This window comes from Haemorhous mexicanus, chromosome 3, assembly GCF_027477595.1.
Source record: "Haemorhous mexicanus isolate bHaeMex1 chromosome 3, bHaeMex1.pri, whole genome shotgun sequence".
Taxonomy (NCBI): Eukaryota; Metazoa; Chordata; class Aves; order Passeriformes; family Fringillidae; genus Haemorhous; species Haemorhous mexicanus.
In genome coordinates this window covers 108,246,118-108,262,544 of record NC_082343.1, presented here as the reverse complement: position 1 = coordinate 108,262,544, position 16,427 = coordinate 108,246,118, and the positions used below count along the sequence as shown (strand labels likewise).

The 16,427-nt window shown below is 42.1% G+C and overlaps 1 protein-coding gene across 1 annotated transcript in view; it reads left to right on the top strand.

The window, feature by feature from the left end:
* The window catches only part of LOC132325736 (protein LYRIC-like), a 31,034-nt gene extending 22,126 nt beyond the window's left edge, over positions 1-8,908 (top strand). The window contains exons 10-13 of the mRNA XM_059843313.1: positions 3,949-4,049; positions 4,713-4,832; positions 6,111-6,240; positions 6,700-8,908. Of these exons, the coding sequence (XP_059699296.1) occupies positions 3,949-4,049; positions 4,713-4,832; positions 6,111-6,240; positions 6,700-6,755 (407 nt within the window). The 3' untranslated portion in view covers positions 6,756-8,908. The remainder of the gene's footprint in view (positions 1-3,948; positions 4,050-4,712; positions 4,833-6,110; positions 6,241-6,699) is intronic.
* Positions 8,909-16,427: the final 7,519 nt, after the last annotated feature.

Here is a 16,427-nt window from a genome sequence, read left to right as displayed (position 1 = left end):
CTCATTCTGTCATCAGTCATTGTCTCTGCATATTCAAACAATTAGTCCTTAGCAATCTAAGCCTTTGTTAGCTGGGGCCATTCAGTGTCTTGGAGTTGAAGCCACATGGTCAGCACTGATGGCTGCTGTCCCAGCAGTCCCACCAGCAGACTGAGGTGGCCAGGACTCTGCTATGAGGAAGGAGGGCCCCAAAGTGGGAAGCTTTGCTCATCGTCTTTTTCCCCTACTCATCATTAGTGTTTGCATACTTTTCATTCCTGTCACAAAGAGAAAGAAAGAAGGCTGGACCTCTTCTGGTCCTGACATAATTCACTTCATTTTTGAGCCCAGGAAGTGCTCTGCTTTCACCAGGCGCCTTTCTTGCTTCTTCTGCAGGGTTGTTCTTGATCCTCCTGCCTCTACCTTGGAAGCTTTTCTTGCATGTGCTTCCTAATACTCCTTTCGTGTACCTATGGCACACATCTGCCACTGCCCCTGTGGTGACATTTATGTTCTTCAGCTTTGCTGTCCCACAGACTGCATTGCAAGCTGTGGCTGGTTTTGCTGTTATAAAACATGTAGCCCACATGGTGTGGCCAGCTGGGCTGTTTTAGAGCACTTGTGTCTGGTTCCAAGGCAAGGGAATACTAATTTTATCCCATGCATCTGCTTCCAAGTGCAGCGGACCTGTGCTTTGGCAACAGTGCAGTGCAATCTCAGAAAATCCACATTCTGCTTTGCAAATGCAACAGCTCATGACCATGAGAGTCATTTTTTATCTGTGTCTTGGCATCTTCCCAATGAATCCCTCTTGATTGCCAAAGCAAATTTTCCCCATAACCTTAAGAAAAGTTCCATGTCTCCTGACCCTATGTCTCTTGATTCCCAACCTTCCTTCTGTTCCAGAGTTAAAATCAATTGTAATTCCTTTGTTTTATGGGAATCAGTAGCTTTTTTCCACTAAAAGAGGTCTTCAGTCTGGGGTTTATTTGATATTTTGCCTCTACTGAATTATGCTGAAGGAAGGTGCCAAATAAGGGATTCTTCTACCCAGCTATTGACCTGTAAGACAGAAATTCAAGCTTTAGACTGGAAATTATCTACCCATTTCAAATGTATTACACCTAGTCTAAAAGCAATGTCTTGGCAAGGATTTGGGTTAGGACTGTGTTCCTAACACAGTAAACTGCCCTTTGCAAAGGGATGAGTTTTCTACAGCAGCCACAGAAAAGCTCAGTGCCATGGACAATATGCAGCCTACTGAGGGGTTTGCCCTGCCAGATGAACCTCCCTTAAGTTTCTGCTGCCCATATTTTGTGACAGTATGCAAGAGAGATGCTGGTAGATTAGAATCCAAATGTACAACTCCAGATTAGAAAATTTTTAATCCCCTTCTGGATGACACAGACTGTTTTGCTGCAGTACTTTCCAGTTTCATTTTCCAGACCAGATAATTAGGTTCAGCCTGTACAGTACTGTACTCCACCCTATCTATCAGCAGGCACAGAGAAGTTGCTGAGAGTCCCCTTTGAGCAGATCCTGCTGCTGTGGGGCCCTGTTTGCCTGCTCCCCAACAATCCCCAGGGCACAGCCATCCGCTCCCTGTCCACTCCTTGTTACACAGGGGAGAGACTGGAAACCAAGGGCATTCAGGTAGCTGGTGCTGGGATGGACTTTCTGCCTGCAGAGGTGCTGGCAGCCTCCCTGGTTTCTGAAGACACCTTCAATGTTGTGCCTTTCAGGATCTAAAAGTGTTTTCATTGCATGGGGTACGTGGAAACCACCTTGGCCTTGAAATGCACTCTGCAAATGTTTGCTGCCAACAGAAAAGTACAGCTTTGTCTGGGTGGAGTTTGCTGGAGGACTGGGGTGGGTTGCAACCAAGAACTTAGCTGGAAAATGACATTTAACAGCATTGCTTTTGCAAAAATGAGCAGCATGAATTGCCAAGTTGTTGGTCTGTGCTGCTGCTGAGAGAGGTATCACCTCTGTCAGGGCTAAACCCTCAAGGGGAGCAGGGGGACATGCTCTGCACGGCATATTTCTTTTAGTGTTCATGTTCATAGGCATTACTGATCAGTTTTAGCCTGTGAGAGAATTGATGACCCAAGGAGAATCAGATTTAGAAATACTAGAGAGTATTCAAAGTTTAAGAACACTGTGGGAGATCTCACTGAAGGGAAATATGCTACAGAACAGAAGAGATTTTAAGTCAGAGCTTTAGGATAAGTACATTTAATCAGAGCTTTGGGATAAGTACATTTAATCCGATTTCCCCATCAAATCCAGCAAATTGTAAAGAATCTTATATTGCCCTTAATTTTAGTCTGAGTTGATTTTAAACATCCCTGGGACACAGTACTTTGGGAGGAGTAATTCTGAGATGAGGCAGAGTCACCACTGTCTGGCAAAGTTTCATGCCCACATGTGACAAGGGTGAAGCATTAATGTAAGCCCATTGCAGGCAGTTTGCCATCAAACTATTTTCATGTTTAGAAGCATATACATAAACGCACTTTTTGATATACGAGAAGTTAAAAAGGTGAAAACAACAGTTGTGTTTTTCTGTGTGTTAAATTATGGTCTCTTTTGCTTGCACACCCACGAGAACATCCATCAGCAGAGCTGCTGCCTTGCAGCTCAGGAGGCTGAATTTTGTTTTGGACTAGAATTTTATGGGGGAATGCATTCAAAATTAGTTGTTCCTTTCCCTTTTGAAGAAGGAAAGACATATTGTCTATATAGAGGGCATGGATTTTAAACCGAGAAGCTTGAACAATGTTTATAATCATGTTTATAACATTTGGCAGCAAACTGGTCAGAGCAACTTTTTGGAAACAGTTTTCTTTTATCATTCCCAGCATGCTTTTGGTTTTGGCCCTGCTTCAAGTAGAAGTTTTTCCATCTCGCTTGGGATTTTTTTTTTTAAGAGAAGTAATCAGCTAAGAGTTATTATTATATGTTTTCAAACTTATATTGTGTTTTTAGTCATTCTTCCTGTTAGGATAAGACTCAAGATTGTTACATTCAAATTGTTAAAAAATAATCAAGTAGTCCTTTCAACATATTATGCTGATTTATCTGCTTTTTTGCACCTCATTCAGTTTGGGTGAAGGAATTAAACTGGTCTGTTTTGCCTTCTTGACTAGGATAGTTTGCCAGTACTTTGTGGAGAAGCAGCTGAGGGCTTGCAGCCAGATTTTCAAAGGTACCAGATGCTGAAAGATAGAGAAACCTAAACGATTTTGAAAAGTTTTTTGCCCAGTTCCCATGAAATTATCAGAATTGATGCAGGGTAGGTGTTCTCTATTTCATGCCTGTTTAGAGTTGTATATTAAGGAGGTTTGGAAATCAGTGCTGGGATGGTGTTTTTCTGGCTTACATTCAAGAAAAGAAAACAGAAAAGGAAGATGAAGTTGAGAATATAGTTGGTTCTATTTTTTGTAAGAAAGAAAACACCAGTGAGAGCAATAATGAATGCACAAATCCTTTGTTAATATTACTCTTCCATATGAATAATTGCCCAGAGGATGGTGTGTTGCAGTGAATGGAAGAGCCTGCTGTGTCTGCCAGTGTTTTTGGATATGCCTCAATCCTTCTTCATAAAATTAAAAGGAAATATTTCACAAGCCAGTCTATTAGTTTTGTAAAGCTTGTTTTCTTGAAAAACAAGCTTTACAAAACTAAAAGGGCTTTTGGTTTTGTATGTGCTTTTATTCCCTTCTTTAATTTTTCTCCTGTCCTGGAGAGTGCTGTCACTAATTGTGAATTGGCAGTCAATGTATATGTCCTAATACATTTTTAAAATAAATTTGTAAATGTTTTAACACATTTAAGACATGCATACACGCACATCCAAATATCACATGAGCAGGCAAGAAGATATTTTTGCAGCATTTGTGCTACTCATGTGAGGCTGGGAAGTAGTATGGATTTGAACATAACCCATTCATATGCTTGCCCTGATAGGTGACCCTTCAGTGATTGACCTGGACTCTGACTGGAAGGCTCCCACGGAGGAGTGGGGAAACTGGACTGGAGATGAGGAACATCAGACAAGGGATGAGAAGGTGAGGCAGTGCTGTTGATGGCCAAGGGAGACCTGGTCCACTGGTGTCTCCAGGACCTAGGCTCCTTTGGTTGTGGAGGCTTTCTCATGCCAGGAGAAGTGCTTGGCATGGTCCCTGCCTCACCTGTCTGAGATAGCTGGAGCTGGGGAGCACGCAGGAGGCATGAGATGGGCTGGGGGGAGCTGGCTAGTTCTGGGAGTTCATCATTCCCCTGGGATCACTGTCCTAAGCAGCAAGCCTTGGGTGTTTGCACCCTACTGCTGCTGACCTTCTCAAATACCCAGGCCTTAAAAGAGGTGTGGAGTCCAGAGCTGACACAGCCTTCACAGAATCTCGGGCAGCTAGGACATATTTATTTAAGTCTGCTGATAAGAGGGTTTGGTGACAGTGATACAGTGATATCTTGGGTGGAGATGTAGAAGCAGAAGTCTTGCTGTTTAAATGCTTTCTAGAAGCGCAGAGAAATGTTCCCTTCAGGCAGCAGTGGGAAGAGCAGGCTGAGCTTTTTGCAAAAATATGTGTTAAGCTGAGGTGTGCACCCTATCCAGAGAGACAGCCCCTTGTACACTGTCAGCACACGTTCCTGGAGGTAATCAGTTTTCCTGAAAAAAACCAAAATTAGCTGTCCCATGACTCCTCTTACAAAATCTCTGATGATTTCAGGATTTGCAAAAAGACAAAGCAGGCATTCGTTTCTGTCCTTCTGGACCTGAAAGCAAAACACAACGGAAGAAGAAGAAAATGGAAGTGAAGGAAGCAAAGGGTGGAGTTGGACTGAGGCATGTGAGTATTTTGTATTCCAGGAGTAGTGTTTGGTTTTCCATTAGCAGACGGGATTCTTCTCTGTTAGGATGACCTAAGGGAGACTTTTCTTCCTCTCTGTCTTCTGGCTTTCTCTTCTCTTTTCTCCCTGTCTTCCCATAAAAAGAAGTTATGAGCACAGTGAACGGTGGAGTTTTGCAACATGGTATTCCCTAACATATTTTCAAAACACTTTGATTTTGCAGTACAGAATGTTGTACACTAAACTTGGAATGCATCTGCCTAAACATTTTTTCATCCATGATTAAAACCAGATGCACTCCAAATTTAGTGTACAATTGGCCTGTGTTTCATCTGTAGCTGAAGGTCACCCAGAGATATCAACAGTAATGAAAAGGTGGTTCCCAAAAGTCAGTGAAGATAAAACAAGGCCACTGTTATACCACTAAAAAGGTTATTGAGAGAAAAATGTCTCAGAGTGCAGAGAAAGGCTGTGGAGAGTGTCAGTTCATTTGGGATGGGAAGTGCACAGGAACAGAGTGTTGACTGGCTTTTGGTCCAGTGCTTGCCTGTGACTGTGTTCAGTGAAATGAGAAATGGTGGGGGAATGCCTGAAATGTCCAAACTGTATTTCATTCACTTGTCACAGAATGTGTTTTGGACATGTACAGCTGCCTTTTTTTTCTTTTTTAATAATTTGTCTTCCCCTCACACCCACTGTGGTCTCTCATAATCCTTGAGATGATTTTGCTCCCAGATCTCCTGATGCTCCCATTTTAAGGAAAAGGTTTTAACTACCTGACTGACCAGTCCACATAATCATTTGGACATCCTATCAGTTCCCAGAGTGCTGCCATACCTTTTTATGTCCTTTTTGGACATAAAAAATGAAATTACTTATGAAGCCAGATCCACAAAGTTGCTCATCACACTCCTTGTGCTACCTCGAGTGTTTCTGTGGACTCTAGTCACTTAGCAGTCACTGGGTACATCTTACTCTTCAGTGTTACTACACAATGACAGTACTTTCATCTCAGTATTTCTTGCTGCTCTTCTGTTCACTGGGAGAAGCAAGAGGAAAAATAACACTGAAAGACAATTCCAACACTTTAATTCCCTCTAAAACAAATAAATAAGAGGTAGGTAGATAACATGGCAAACTATTCTAATCATATAAAAATTAATTTTTCCTGCAGTTTCTTTAAATGCCCCACAATAATGACATTTTCTCTCATATTTTGTACTTGCATATGCTTTGTTTAACTCATATGCTTAGTGAAGCATATTGTTTCAATTAAGCCCCAGCAAGGTTTGCAAACAAGAACGGAAGAAGGCCCCAGGGACTTGATATCTACAAGAGATAGCAGTGATGCAGTCAGTGCTTCCTTCAAAAAATCCTTGGACATTGTTAATAATTCATCCAATAACGGTAAGTGATTGTTTTTGCACATCTGATGAATTTTCAGAATAATGTGTAATCTAAGAAGTGTTCACAAATGCATTTTTAAGTGAGTATGTGAAATGCTTCTCCTTGAGCTGCATATTTTAATTCTTTGAGAGCTCTGTATGACTCACAGGCTATTCTGACAAATACCTGTTGCTGTTCTCAGAGTTACTGAGCAAAAAAAAAAGCTACTATTGCATTTAGTGACCGTAATTTTTGCACAGCTCTTTTCAACATGAAACAGAAGCAAATATGAGTGAGTCAGAGCCCACTAAAAACATTGAGTCCTCCCCGTGATTTTGAATTACCCTAGAAAGTAGGTGGCCTTTGTAAAAGACATCTAAGAACCCTTAAATCCTCTTCATCAGGCAAAAAGCCAACAGTTCTCAGGGATGCAATTGCATGTGGAAGGTTTGTGCATTGTCCCTGTTGTTTGTATGGCAGTTGTACCTGGAAAAAAGGAGAGGAGGAAGAGGAAGAAAATGAAGAAAGAGACTTGAGGGAGCTGTGTAGCTGCCAGAGTGCCAACCCGATGGGGCAGACATGCCAATGAGCTGCAAGGATTCTGCTTTCTGCCATGCCGCTGAGCCCCAGGCAAAGAAAGGCTCTGGGAGACCTCCCAGCGAGAGGAAGAGAAGAGGAGCAATGAGCCAGAGAGCGTGAGTGTGTGAGAGAGGAGAGAGGGAGCAGGCTGTGCACAGGAGGTGGTTTTGAAACAGAGTGGCTGTTCGTTGCAAGCTGCTGCCCTTGATCAAAAGCTATTGAATGGAGTTTGACTGGTTGCATTAAGTCCTTTCAGTTTTTTGCTGTCATGTTGTTTGTCAACTTGTAGTGTCCTATGCCATTGTAGAAATAGTCAGGCTGTACCTGACTGTGATTGTACTTTGGTCCCATGGAGGATCCACCAGCTAGCCTGGTCCCTCTGACATTTTTGCAGAGGTGCTCATCGACAGGCTAGTAATGTACAGAAGGAAGCTCTGTTCAGAAACAAAGGGAGAATAACATGGATCATTCTCCAACCTCCTAACTTTTAAATCCTTGGTGGCTGCTACTGTCAGACTTTTGCCTCTTACCTTGCCATATTTATACTTTTACCCCACATCAGACTAGTTTGCTCCTCAAGGAACATTTCTAAAGGAGGTTTTTGACTTGTTTGGAAAGATGGTCTATTTTTTCCCATTTCTTTCCCCTGGATTTCATGGTGGGCTAAAGTTTAAAGTCTGTATGTCCAAAGCATGTTGCATTTGTACTTTGAGTAGACTGAGGTAACTTTTAAAAATAATTCTTCTTAATCTGATGTTTGGAAGTTTTTTATCATTTTGTCACTTGAATATTCTAATATAAGCTAAATTTGTGAATGAAGTTTTTAAGTCAGTTTAGTATTTATTGAAGGGTGTGTATTTCTCCTTGTCAGAGGGCTCATAGTATGGAGGAGAATGTGTTACAATAGAATACTGTGGTTTATAAACAATGCTGAACTGACACAACTAAAAGCAGAAGCCCTTTATCCCCAGAGGAGCTTCACGTTTGGTGGGAGTTGGGGGTCTTCTGTAGCTGGTATACGGTCCTGAGACTGTGCCTGACCCATCCCAGAAGTGCTGCCTCGAAGGATGAGATAGTTTTTCTCAAATCTCCATCTGCATTTGACTGTGCCTTTGGAGATGGTGGGGGACAATTACTAATGCATGTTAAGTGTGTGCACATTTGTAGGCTTTGGGCTGATGCTGTGAAACTCTTCACTAGGACAGTGAATAACCAGGGATGTCCATGGCTTTACACTGCCACAGCTGCACTCCTACTTGCATCATGGAGCCAGAGGAGAGCTCTGTGCTTCTGCCATTGCATCCCTGATCCCCAATCCCAGCTTGTCTAAGCTTTACTTGCAGCTCAACACTTTTCCCTGATGGCCTTCATCTGTTGCATAGCTGTCAGATCAGCTGTACCCTTCAGAGAAGCAATTAACTGCAGCAATGTATTTGTGTTTAGAGTTTAGCTAATATATGTTGAAGCTACTATATGTTGAATCGCTCTTGTGCTGTGATTTTTGGGGTAGTTAGCTGTACTGTGTGCCCTGAAATTTAGCACAGTAGGGTTGTTTCAGAAGGCAGGGGAAGGGTAATCTTAACTGATGCCACTTAGCAGCCCACTGTCTAGGATCTGCACATCTTGGTGTTTGTGTCTCAGTGTAGGCGAAATATTGGCAGTTCATGAATGGACTGAACAGACCAAAGAGCTTTTATCAGGAAAGTAACTGGTTTGGAATAGATGCGTAACAAGAAAATACATGGCCTCGCTGGAGGAACAGGTACAGCAAGTTCAAGGATTTAGAAGATGTGGTAATGAGTATGTGGGTAATGAACAAAGTTCTGCTATCTCTGAAGCCAATGGAAAACATTCATTGACCTCATTGGGGCCAGGATGTTGCCCATGGCCTTTGCTTAGCATTGTAGATAACCACTGTCATCCAAAAAAGAAAGAAAAAAAAGAGATAAAGAGAAGCTCGCAAGATTGGTGGACTACAGATTTCTTCTGCTTTTTTCTCTATATCTGCTTGTAAACGTTTTGATGTCTTTGTAATCATGCTTTATTTCAACATTTTTCAGTATTTCAAATGCCACTGTTTTTATAATAAAAATTAAAACTTTTGTCCAAAGCCCAACACTCATGAGGTGTTTTATTTAATTTGTACGTGTGTGAGAGCATGTGTTTTTTGCTAGAACCATTCAAATTTCAAGATTTTTTAAGGTACTATAATTTTTTTTAAGAGATTCCCTTCATCTGACCTCTTCAATTTTTAGGAAATCCTAGTGACATTCTTTTGTTGTTGGGATGAAAGAACAATCCAGACTTATAACATTGACAAACTGACTGAGGTGCTGATGACAAGCAGCAGCAAATGATATTACTGTTCTTCTGTCAAATTCTTCAGTACCCCTCTTCCTGACTTCAGTGGTGTCTGAGGCCTGCATTTTCCTTCTGACTTCCCTGTTTCACACCTGGGAAGTCATCACAGTAATACAGAGATGGGCTCAATAGTTTACAGCAGCACATTGTTTAATACCACACTCTAATGTAGGCAAAAAAGAATACACTTCTATGACTAAACAATCTTGATCATAGGCTTTTCTAAATAATTGAAAAGCACCTTTCAGGACGAATTAGGTGGCAATGTACAGCATGCTTGCGTGATTAACCTCTTTTGTCAGCAGTTAGGAAAGGGCATGTTGGTTGTTGCTTGTTTGATATGGCTGTGGCAGTGACTGGAGCCTTCCTGTACCACGTCCCTCAGCAGTGCTGCTGCACAGGCTCCCAGGGATGCAGAAGTGTTCTTCAGTGAGAGAACTGAATTTACAAACACAACCACATGAGAACACAAAGCTCTAAGCAACTCTGTCAACTTCCATTCTTTCACTTCCCGGTTGTCAGAGGCTGAAAAATCATCACACCACTTAATAAAATAGTCCCTGCAGATGCTTTGAAAATCAGACAAAACTTTTGAGTTCCTGAAGAAACTCCCCTTCATCACCACATGTTCAGGTAACTCCCTGGTTTCTGTGCTTTTAGGACAGAGGCTGTGCACATCATCAGACTGTACTGCTGCTCCTGGCTTCGGGAGGGTTAAATGGGTGTGCTGGATGTGCGCATTCCCCCAGTCTCTGATCTTCGCTAGCTGGAAAGGACTGAAAACCTTCAGAAGATTCAACATTCCCCCAGCATGCTGAAGCATTGTTTGAGCTATAACTGAATGTTATCTCTTAGAAGAGTAAATTGAGAGTAGTTCTCTCTGGTCATTCAGTAAGCCAGTGTAGTCTAACTGTCAGTTCATGGGCCAGGTCCAGCTGGCACCCCCTGCCTTTTCCCTAAGCAATTTATTAGCAGCTTGAGGGGCACTTGCCTTAGGAACAGCCAAAAGCTCTCCACATGCCTGCAAATGGCCCAGCAGCTGGAAATCAAGCCTCTGATGCAGGCACAGTGTGGGAGGTGGGATGAAGTGTGGCTGGCAAACATCTATGATCTCATTAGGGGCAAGCAATTAATTGTTACAGCAGCAGCTGTAAATGACAAAATACAAGGCTTTAAGTTTCCACCTTCTCTTAAACTCAGTCAGCTCTATTTTTCTGATGATGCTCTTTCTTGTGGGCAGCTCTTGAAGGGGGAAGATTGGCTATATCCCTAATAAAAGAGCCATGTCCAGATGTGATGAATCCATAGACATTAAGATGTGGCTGATTATGTAACTGACAAGCTCCTGACCTACAAAGTTGTGTTTACTTGCAGGCAGACAGCAGGATGCAGACGGAGAAGCTGAAGCTTCACACTCAAACCATGGTGTAACACTGCCACATGGGCAACCATAGAGAGGAATTTGGCCTGCTGTTCCATAATTATCCTTAACTGCAATTGTCTATAATTATCAAGGTCCCACCCAATAAGGAGATCGGTGGCACAGCCAACATGTGCACAAGCTGACTAGCAGGTAGACATGCTAATTGCCTGGCAGGAAATAATTTCTTTACTACGCTTACAGCATGGGCCAACTCTGTAGTGCTGAGGATTTTCTAAGGGTAGCTGGATGTTGTGAGAGAGGGGTTTTTAAGTCATGGGCCACAAAAATCAGATACAGGAAACTTTGTCCTTCTTTGATTGTACTGAACGAGGCCCAGGAATCTTTTCAAGGTAAAATGAACTTTCTAGCATGTGCCATCCCTGACATTCAGCCCTGCAGGTGTTCCTGCAAAGGAAAGACCCTCCTGTACTGACTGAACAGACACCGTAATGCATTGATCTCAGAAACAACTCTGCGTCTTCTAGGGAAAAGGCCAATGTAAGAGAAATTGACCCCAGTGTCATCCCACCAAGAGAATATCAGAAATTTGGCAAACACTATTTTCTATCAAACTTTGACTCTCTTAGCACACGTGATTTTCCTTTGGTGATGGTTCTGTGCAGCACATTTTGCAGGGACTCACAATAAACGGCTCTTTCAAGCTTCTCTGGCAGCACCAGTCTCCTGCCACAGTGTTCCTCCTGGACACCTGCTGGCGTCCCCAACTGCACAGCCAGTCAAGGAGCACACGTGTAAGGAAATCCCAGCCATTAGAAGGCGACTCCCCGTTTCCCTCAGGAGGTAGTGTTCGGGTGCTCAGGCTCCTCCTTCACCCTGACAAGATTAATGGAGGGGCAGGTCCAGGCTAAGGCTGGAAGGGGGAGGCTGCCAGTGAGTACAGATTTTCCATTTCCAGTGCTTACTGTTGTTCATGTGAAAACACTGAGATATCTGAAATTGCAAATACCATTTTAGATCATGTTATTTTTAGACATTTTCATAGCTCCTCAAATGTGTGGAGGCTGCTATAAATGAACCACAACTCTTTTAGTTTAGAAGATTTTGATTATATGAATACAAGAATTTTTATTCTGTGTTTGAGATTTAGAAAATCTGAGCATGCAGTGAGTAACCCAGAAACAGTCCTGGGTTTAGAGAAACTTTATATCATGCTGTCATATTTTAGCTTATTTTCTAACCCTGACTTTCTGACCAATCTGTTATGAGTTTAAAAGGTTTGGAACTGAGTTAAACTGACTCATACTGGTAAAAGATAATTCATATTGTTAACAGCAACCAACTAGAATAGTACAGAAGCTTGGAACATTACATTAGGAATCCCAAAATGAAGTTGATTAATTTGGTAAACAAGAGTAAAATTCAATAATCACAAAACTCATTGTGATACATTATTATTACTTTCTAACCCTTTTTACAAAAAACCACTGATCCTCCAAATTAGGTTGTTTTCCTACAAAATTCATCTTGGAGAAAAGGATGGTAAAATTTGTTAATGCTGACTTCAGGATATCTGTGATTTTGCTGTATGAGTCACCAACAGGAAAGCTTCTCCCTGACTAATTTATATGAGGTTCTTTTTCCTCTCATTGATATGTTAATGCATTGCTTTTACTCTAGTACTTTCTTACCTTTTTTTAAGGAAGCAAAAAGTCAATCCACACTCTCAGTCTGGGTATTTTTCACATTTTATGCACCAGTTCTATAGATTTTTCCGAATTCTGCTAAGGGGATACAGTATTTTATATTGCAGTTTCCATGTAAAGATACTACTTTCTCTGTGATGTTGAAAAACTTTGGTTTTTTTAATCTAAAAATGTTTGTTCAGCATAGAAAATAACTGAATCTGAGGAGCTAAGTAACCATTTCTCTCTTTATTTTGTTGGTTTTTTTTGATTTTGGTTTTTTGTTTGTTTGTTTTTTTGTTTTAGAATGCAGAGTAGCAGGCACATGCATAAAGTTATGGGAAAAAAAAAATTAAAAACAGCAGTAGCTTGTTCCTGCCCTCATACTCAAGTGCCTTCCATTTGGGATGGAGGAGCTCCAACATAACCTGCACTGCACCTTTTATCTCCTGGCAAAGAAGCCAATAGACAAGATGTTCCTGTAACTTTGATTGACCTGTAGCAGTGTTGGTCAGCTGAGTTCATCTCACGGCACCTCCGTTTCTCAACCCCCATCAGGACAATATTTTCACTATAAAGTGATATGAACTCTGCCCAAAATTACATATGATTATCAGTTCAGAGTCTGTTGGTTTCCATTCGCACAACACAGCAAATGCTGAAGCAGAACAGCACCTTACTCTTCAAAATATTGCCATCCTGCCTATAGTTCAGAATGTGGTTACAGCATTAAACCACCATCTTCTAGGCAAGGATAGACTGAAGAACAGCACAAGAGAGAGAAAAAATGATATTACAAAAATTAGCAGAAAACAGTCTTAGTGCTGCATTGTTTTGACTTCTTGCAAGGGTAGGACTTTATATTTTTGAAGAAGTTGAAGCCTGGTCTCTCATTTAGCTGATCCTAGCTGTTTTGCTGTCACCTTACTAAAATCTGATTATCCAAAACTAATTTGTGTTTGGTAAAACATTGTCAGGCTCTCTCAAGACAGAAGTGCAAATCTCCTGTCTAGACATGGGTTTTGAAAGCCCGACTAGTTTGACTAATGAGGAACACCTCGATATCAAACCCTCCCTACCTGCTGAGAGGGAAGGAGTTAAAATGTCATGCTGGTAAAGGAATCCCAAGCATTCTTTTGCAGCTGCTTCTGACTTGCAGATCTGTGCATGGCTTCCTGCTCTTAGTGCTGTGGATGCTTTGGTCTTGCACGCCGTGGTCAGCTTGTGAGGAAGTTTTATGACTAGTACTCGCTGATTCTCTGCGATTTTGCTCGGCCTGTCATGACTGTAAGCTGAGCCCCGAGTTTTTAATATATTTAGCCTCAGAAATCCTCTTTGAAGTAGCAAAGAGGAGAGAATTAAGGCTCAGCGAGAAGGAAGTCTCTTGCCTGAGGTCATCTGGGCTGCTTGAGGCATGGAAGAACTGGAATCGTTCACAGAGGGTAGGACTAAAATCATTACCCTATTACCTCTTCCCTTAAGTACAAGAAACAATGCAATCATTCTCAAAACACCCTTTAAATCTTTCTTTTTCTTTTTTTTTTTTTTTTTTAAGGGAGGAAAAAGTGGAGAGGTTTTTTTATGCAAATTCAATAGTTCCACATCAGCCTATCCTGCTGTGGAAAGCTTCTTTGTGATGTTAAATGAGATTCACATTATTCTTCCCAGTATCTTTGTTGCCGAGTATAACAAGCAGCGTTTGCAGAGTATAACAAGCAGTGAAGCTCAAGGGAATCACATCAATTTTTATTCTGAGTCTGGCTGACAAAGATATGAACACTTAATTAAGATTTCTTTCATCTCATGAAAATAGCCCTGACAATCTGAGCCTGAGGAGAGCTTGATCTTGGCAAAGGCAGTGTCCAACTGCAAGCTCTTAGCTGGAGCACTTGCCCTCACAAATCGCTTGAACTGGGAGTGGGATCTAAAGGTTTCCAAGAGGATGTCCAAACTTTGAGGGAGGGGCTCCTCCTTTAATTTCTGACTCATTCTAATCCTGTAAACTCCTGCTTCACACAAGGACAGACCAACAGGAAGGAGAATCTCAGCTCCGCAGAACAATGTAATCAATTCAGGCATGCATGTAGCAGGAATAGTTGGCTTAGGCTTCCCAAAGTGCCATCTGGAAGAAAACCGATTTTTTTAATGACTGGTTACAACAAAATACATATTCTTTTTTCCATTTTTTACATGGACATGTGTATTTTTATTAAAATTAGTCTCTTCTTGCTACATTAAATCAGTGTTGATAATTAGGCATCTGTGCACAGGGCTGAGAACATCACAGCACTAAAGAAACAAACAGTAGTTTGTAAGAGGATCATTACAGCCATCTTAGCAGCACTTACAACATGTTTATTCCAAAATGAAATATGCCCGAAGGAAGAAAACACCAACTATGGAACTCTGGGGATTTAAAATAAAAAGGTCACTTTTAAAGCCCTTAAGTAAATAATTTCAAACAACTCAGCAACAGCTCACATTAAAAACAGACTAAACAGCTAAAGCAATAAAACGTGTTAATTGTACAATCTGGAATGTATCAAAAGGACAACCACTGTCACCCCCATTACCTTCTCATTGTTCAAAGTGAAAAAACTCAATACTGAGTACATCTCGGTGTATATAGGCACAGCAAATATTTACAGTTCTGTGTCTCAGACTATGCACTGCCAAGAAGGAAATATTGCAGCTGCAAGGACAAGGTTAAAATAAACTGGGTGCACTTCTGCATCAACAGCTCAGGTCTCCAGAAACTATTGGGTCAGGGGAAGTTTAAGGGTCCTGCTCCACTTGGGAGCAGGAGACTGTGTGTCTAAGTGGTGCTGAAACTTATCACATACACAAATGAAGACAGCACTTGGATTTACGTTATTTCTAATAAACGTATTTAAAAGTGCAGCACCCGCAGGTTTCAGTGAAACTAATGAAGCATTTCCATTACCCGCTCACCAGCAGGGGCTTGAGTAGGGCTTAGAGTCACCAACAAAGTAAAGCACTTCTGTGGACTAAATTTCACCTCTTCTGTTTTTCCTCTGATGGCATATCCTCTTAGCATGTAACACAGTCTTAATATTATTCTTTAATCCAAGGAATTAACTCAATAGAACAGCAAAACGGTTCATGTGAACTAAACCTTCTGCAGCGAAATTCAGCGAAAGCCGGGGGATGTTGGCAGCACCTCAAAGCAGACCTCTTCAGGCTCTGCCCAGGTGTCACGGTTTAGGAATGGTATTTCCCCGTTCAGGATCTCCACTGAGGCTTTCCCAAACCACAACACTGCTCTCTCTCTTACTCCCCCTTCCCCTCATCTTTCCTGCTGCGTTGCGATGGAGTTGAGAATTAGAGGCACAACAATATACTAGAAACATCAAGGAGATAAGAAACCTGCCCCCGCTTCCAATACACACTACCAGTCGGCTCCCTCCTCCACGTTTTCTCCATAGGAAGAAACCCCTTTTCCCCCTGCTCTGGCAATGGCCAATGATGTGAGCTGGGACAGAATAACCTCCACATCCGAGCCATGCCCTCCTGGCAACTGCAAAAATTAACACTGCCCCAGCTGGAATCAGGACATCAGGAGATATTACTTAATCACAAAATCAATTAGGTTGGAAAAGACCTGTGAGATCATCGAATCCAAACCACAACCTAACACTATGTTAAACAGACCACGGCACTAAGACTGGACATGGCACTTTCTTTAAAGACCTCCAGGAACAGTGACTTCTGTTCCAACGTCTAATCACCCTTCCAATGAAGAAATTCCTCCTGACGTCCAGATTAAACCTCCCTGCCGCAGCTTGAGGCCATGTCCTCTAAAGCTGTTACCAGCTGCCTGGTAAGAGACAGAAGAAGCCGACCCCCACCTGGCTACAACCTCCTTTCATGGAGTTATAGAGAGCAATACGGTTCTGAGCTTTCTCTTCTCCAGGCAAAACACCCTCAGCCGTTCCTCCTTCTGCTCCAGCCGCTTCACCAGCTCTGTTGCCGTTCTCTGGACATTCTCTACAACTTCCATGTCCCTCCTGAACTGAGGGGCTCAGGACTGGCCCGAGAATTCGAGCCGTCCCTCAACCGCGCTAAGTACACGGGAACGTCTCTAGACAACGCAGCTTTCCCCACAAGTTTTTCGCTGCCTCCCCGGCTGCTAAGTTCCTGCTCTCCAAACGCCGGCGAGCTGTTCCCCTTGCACCAGGCAA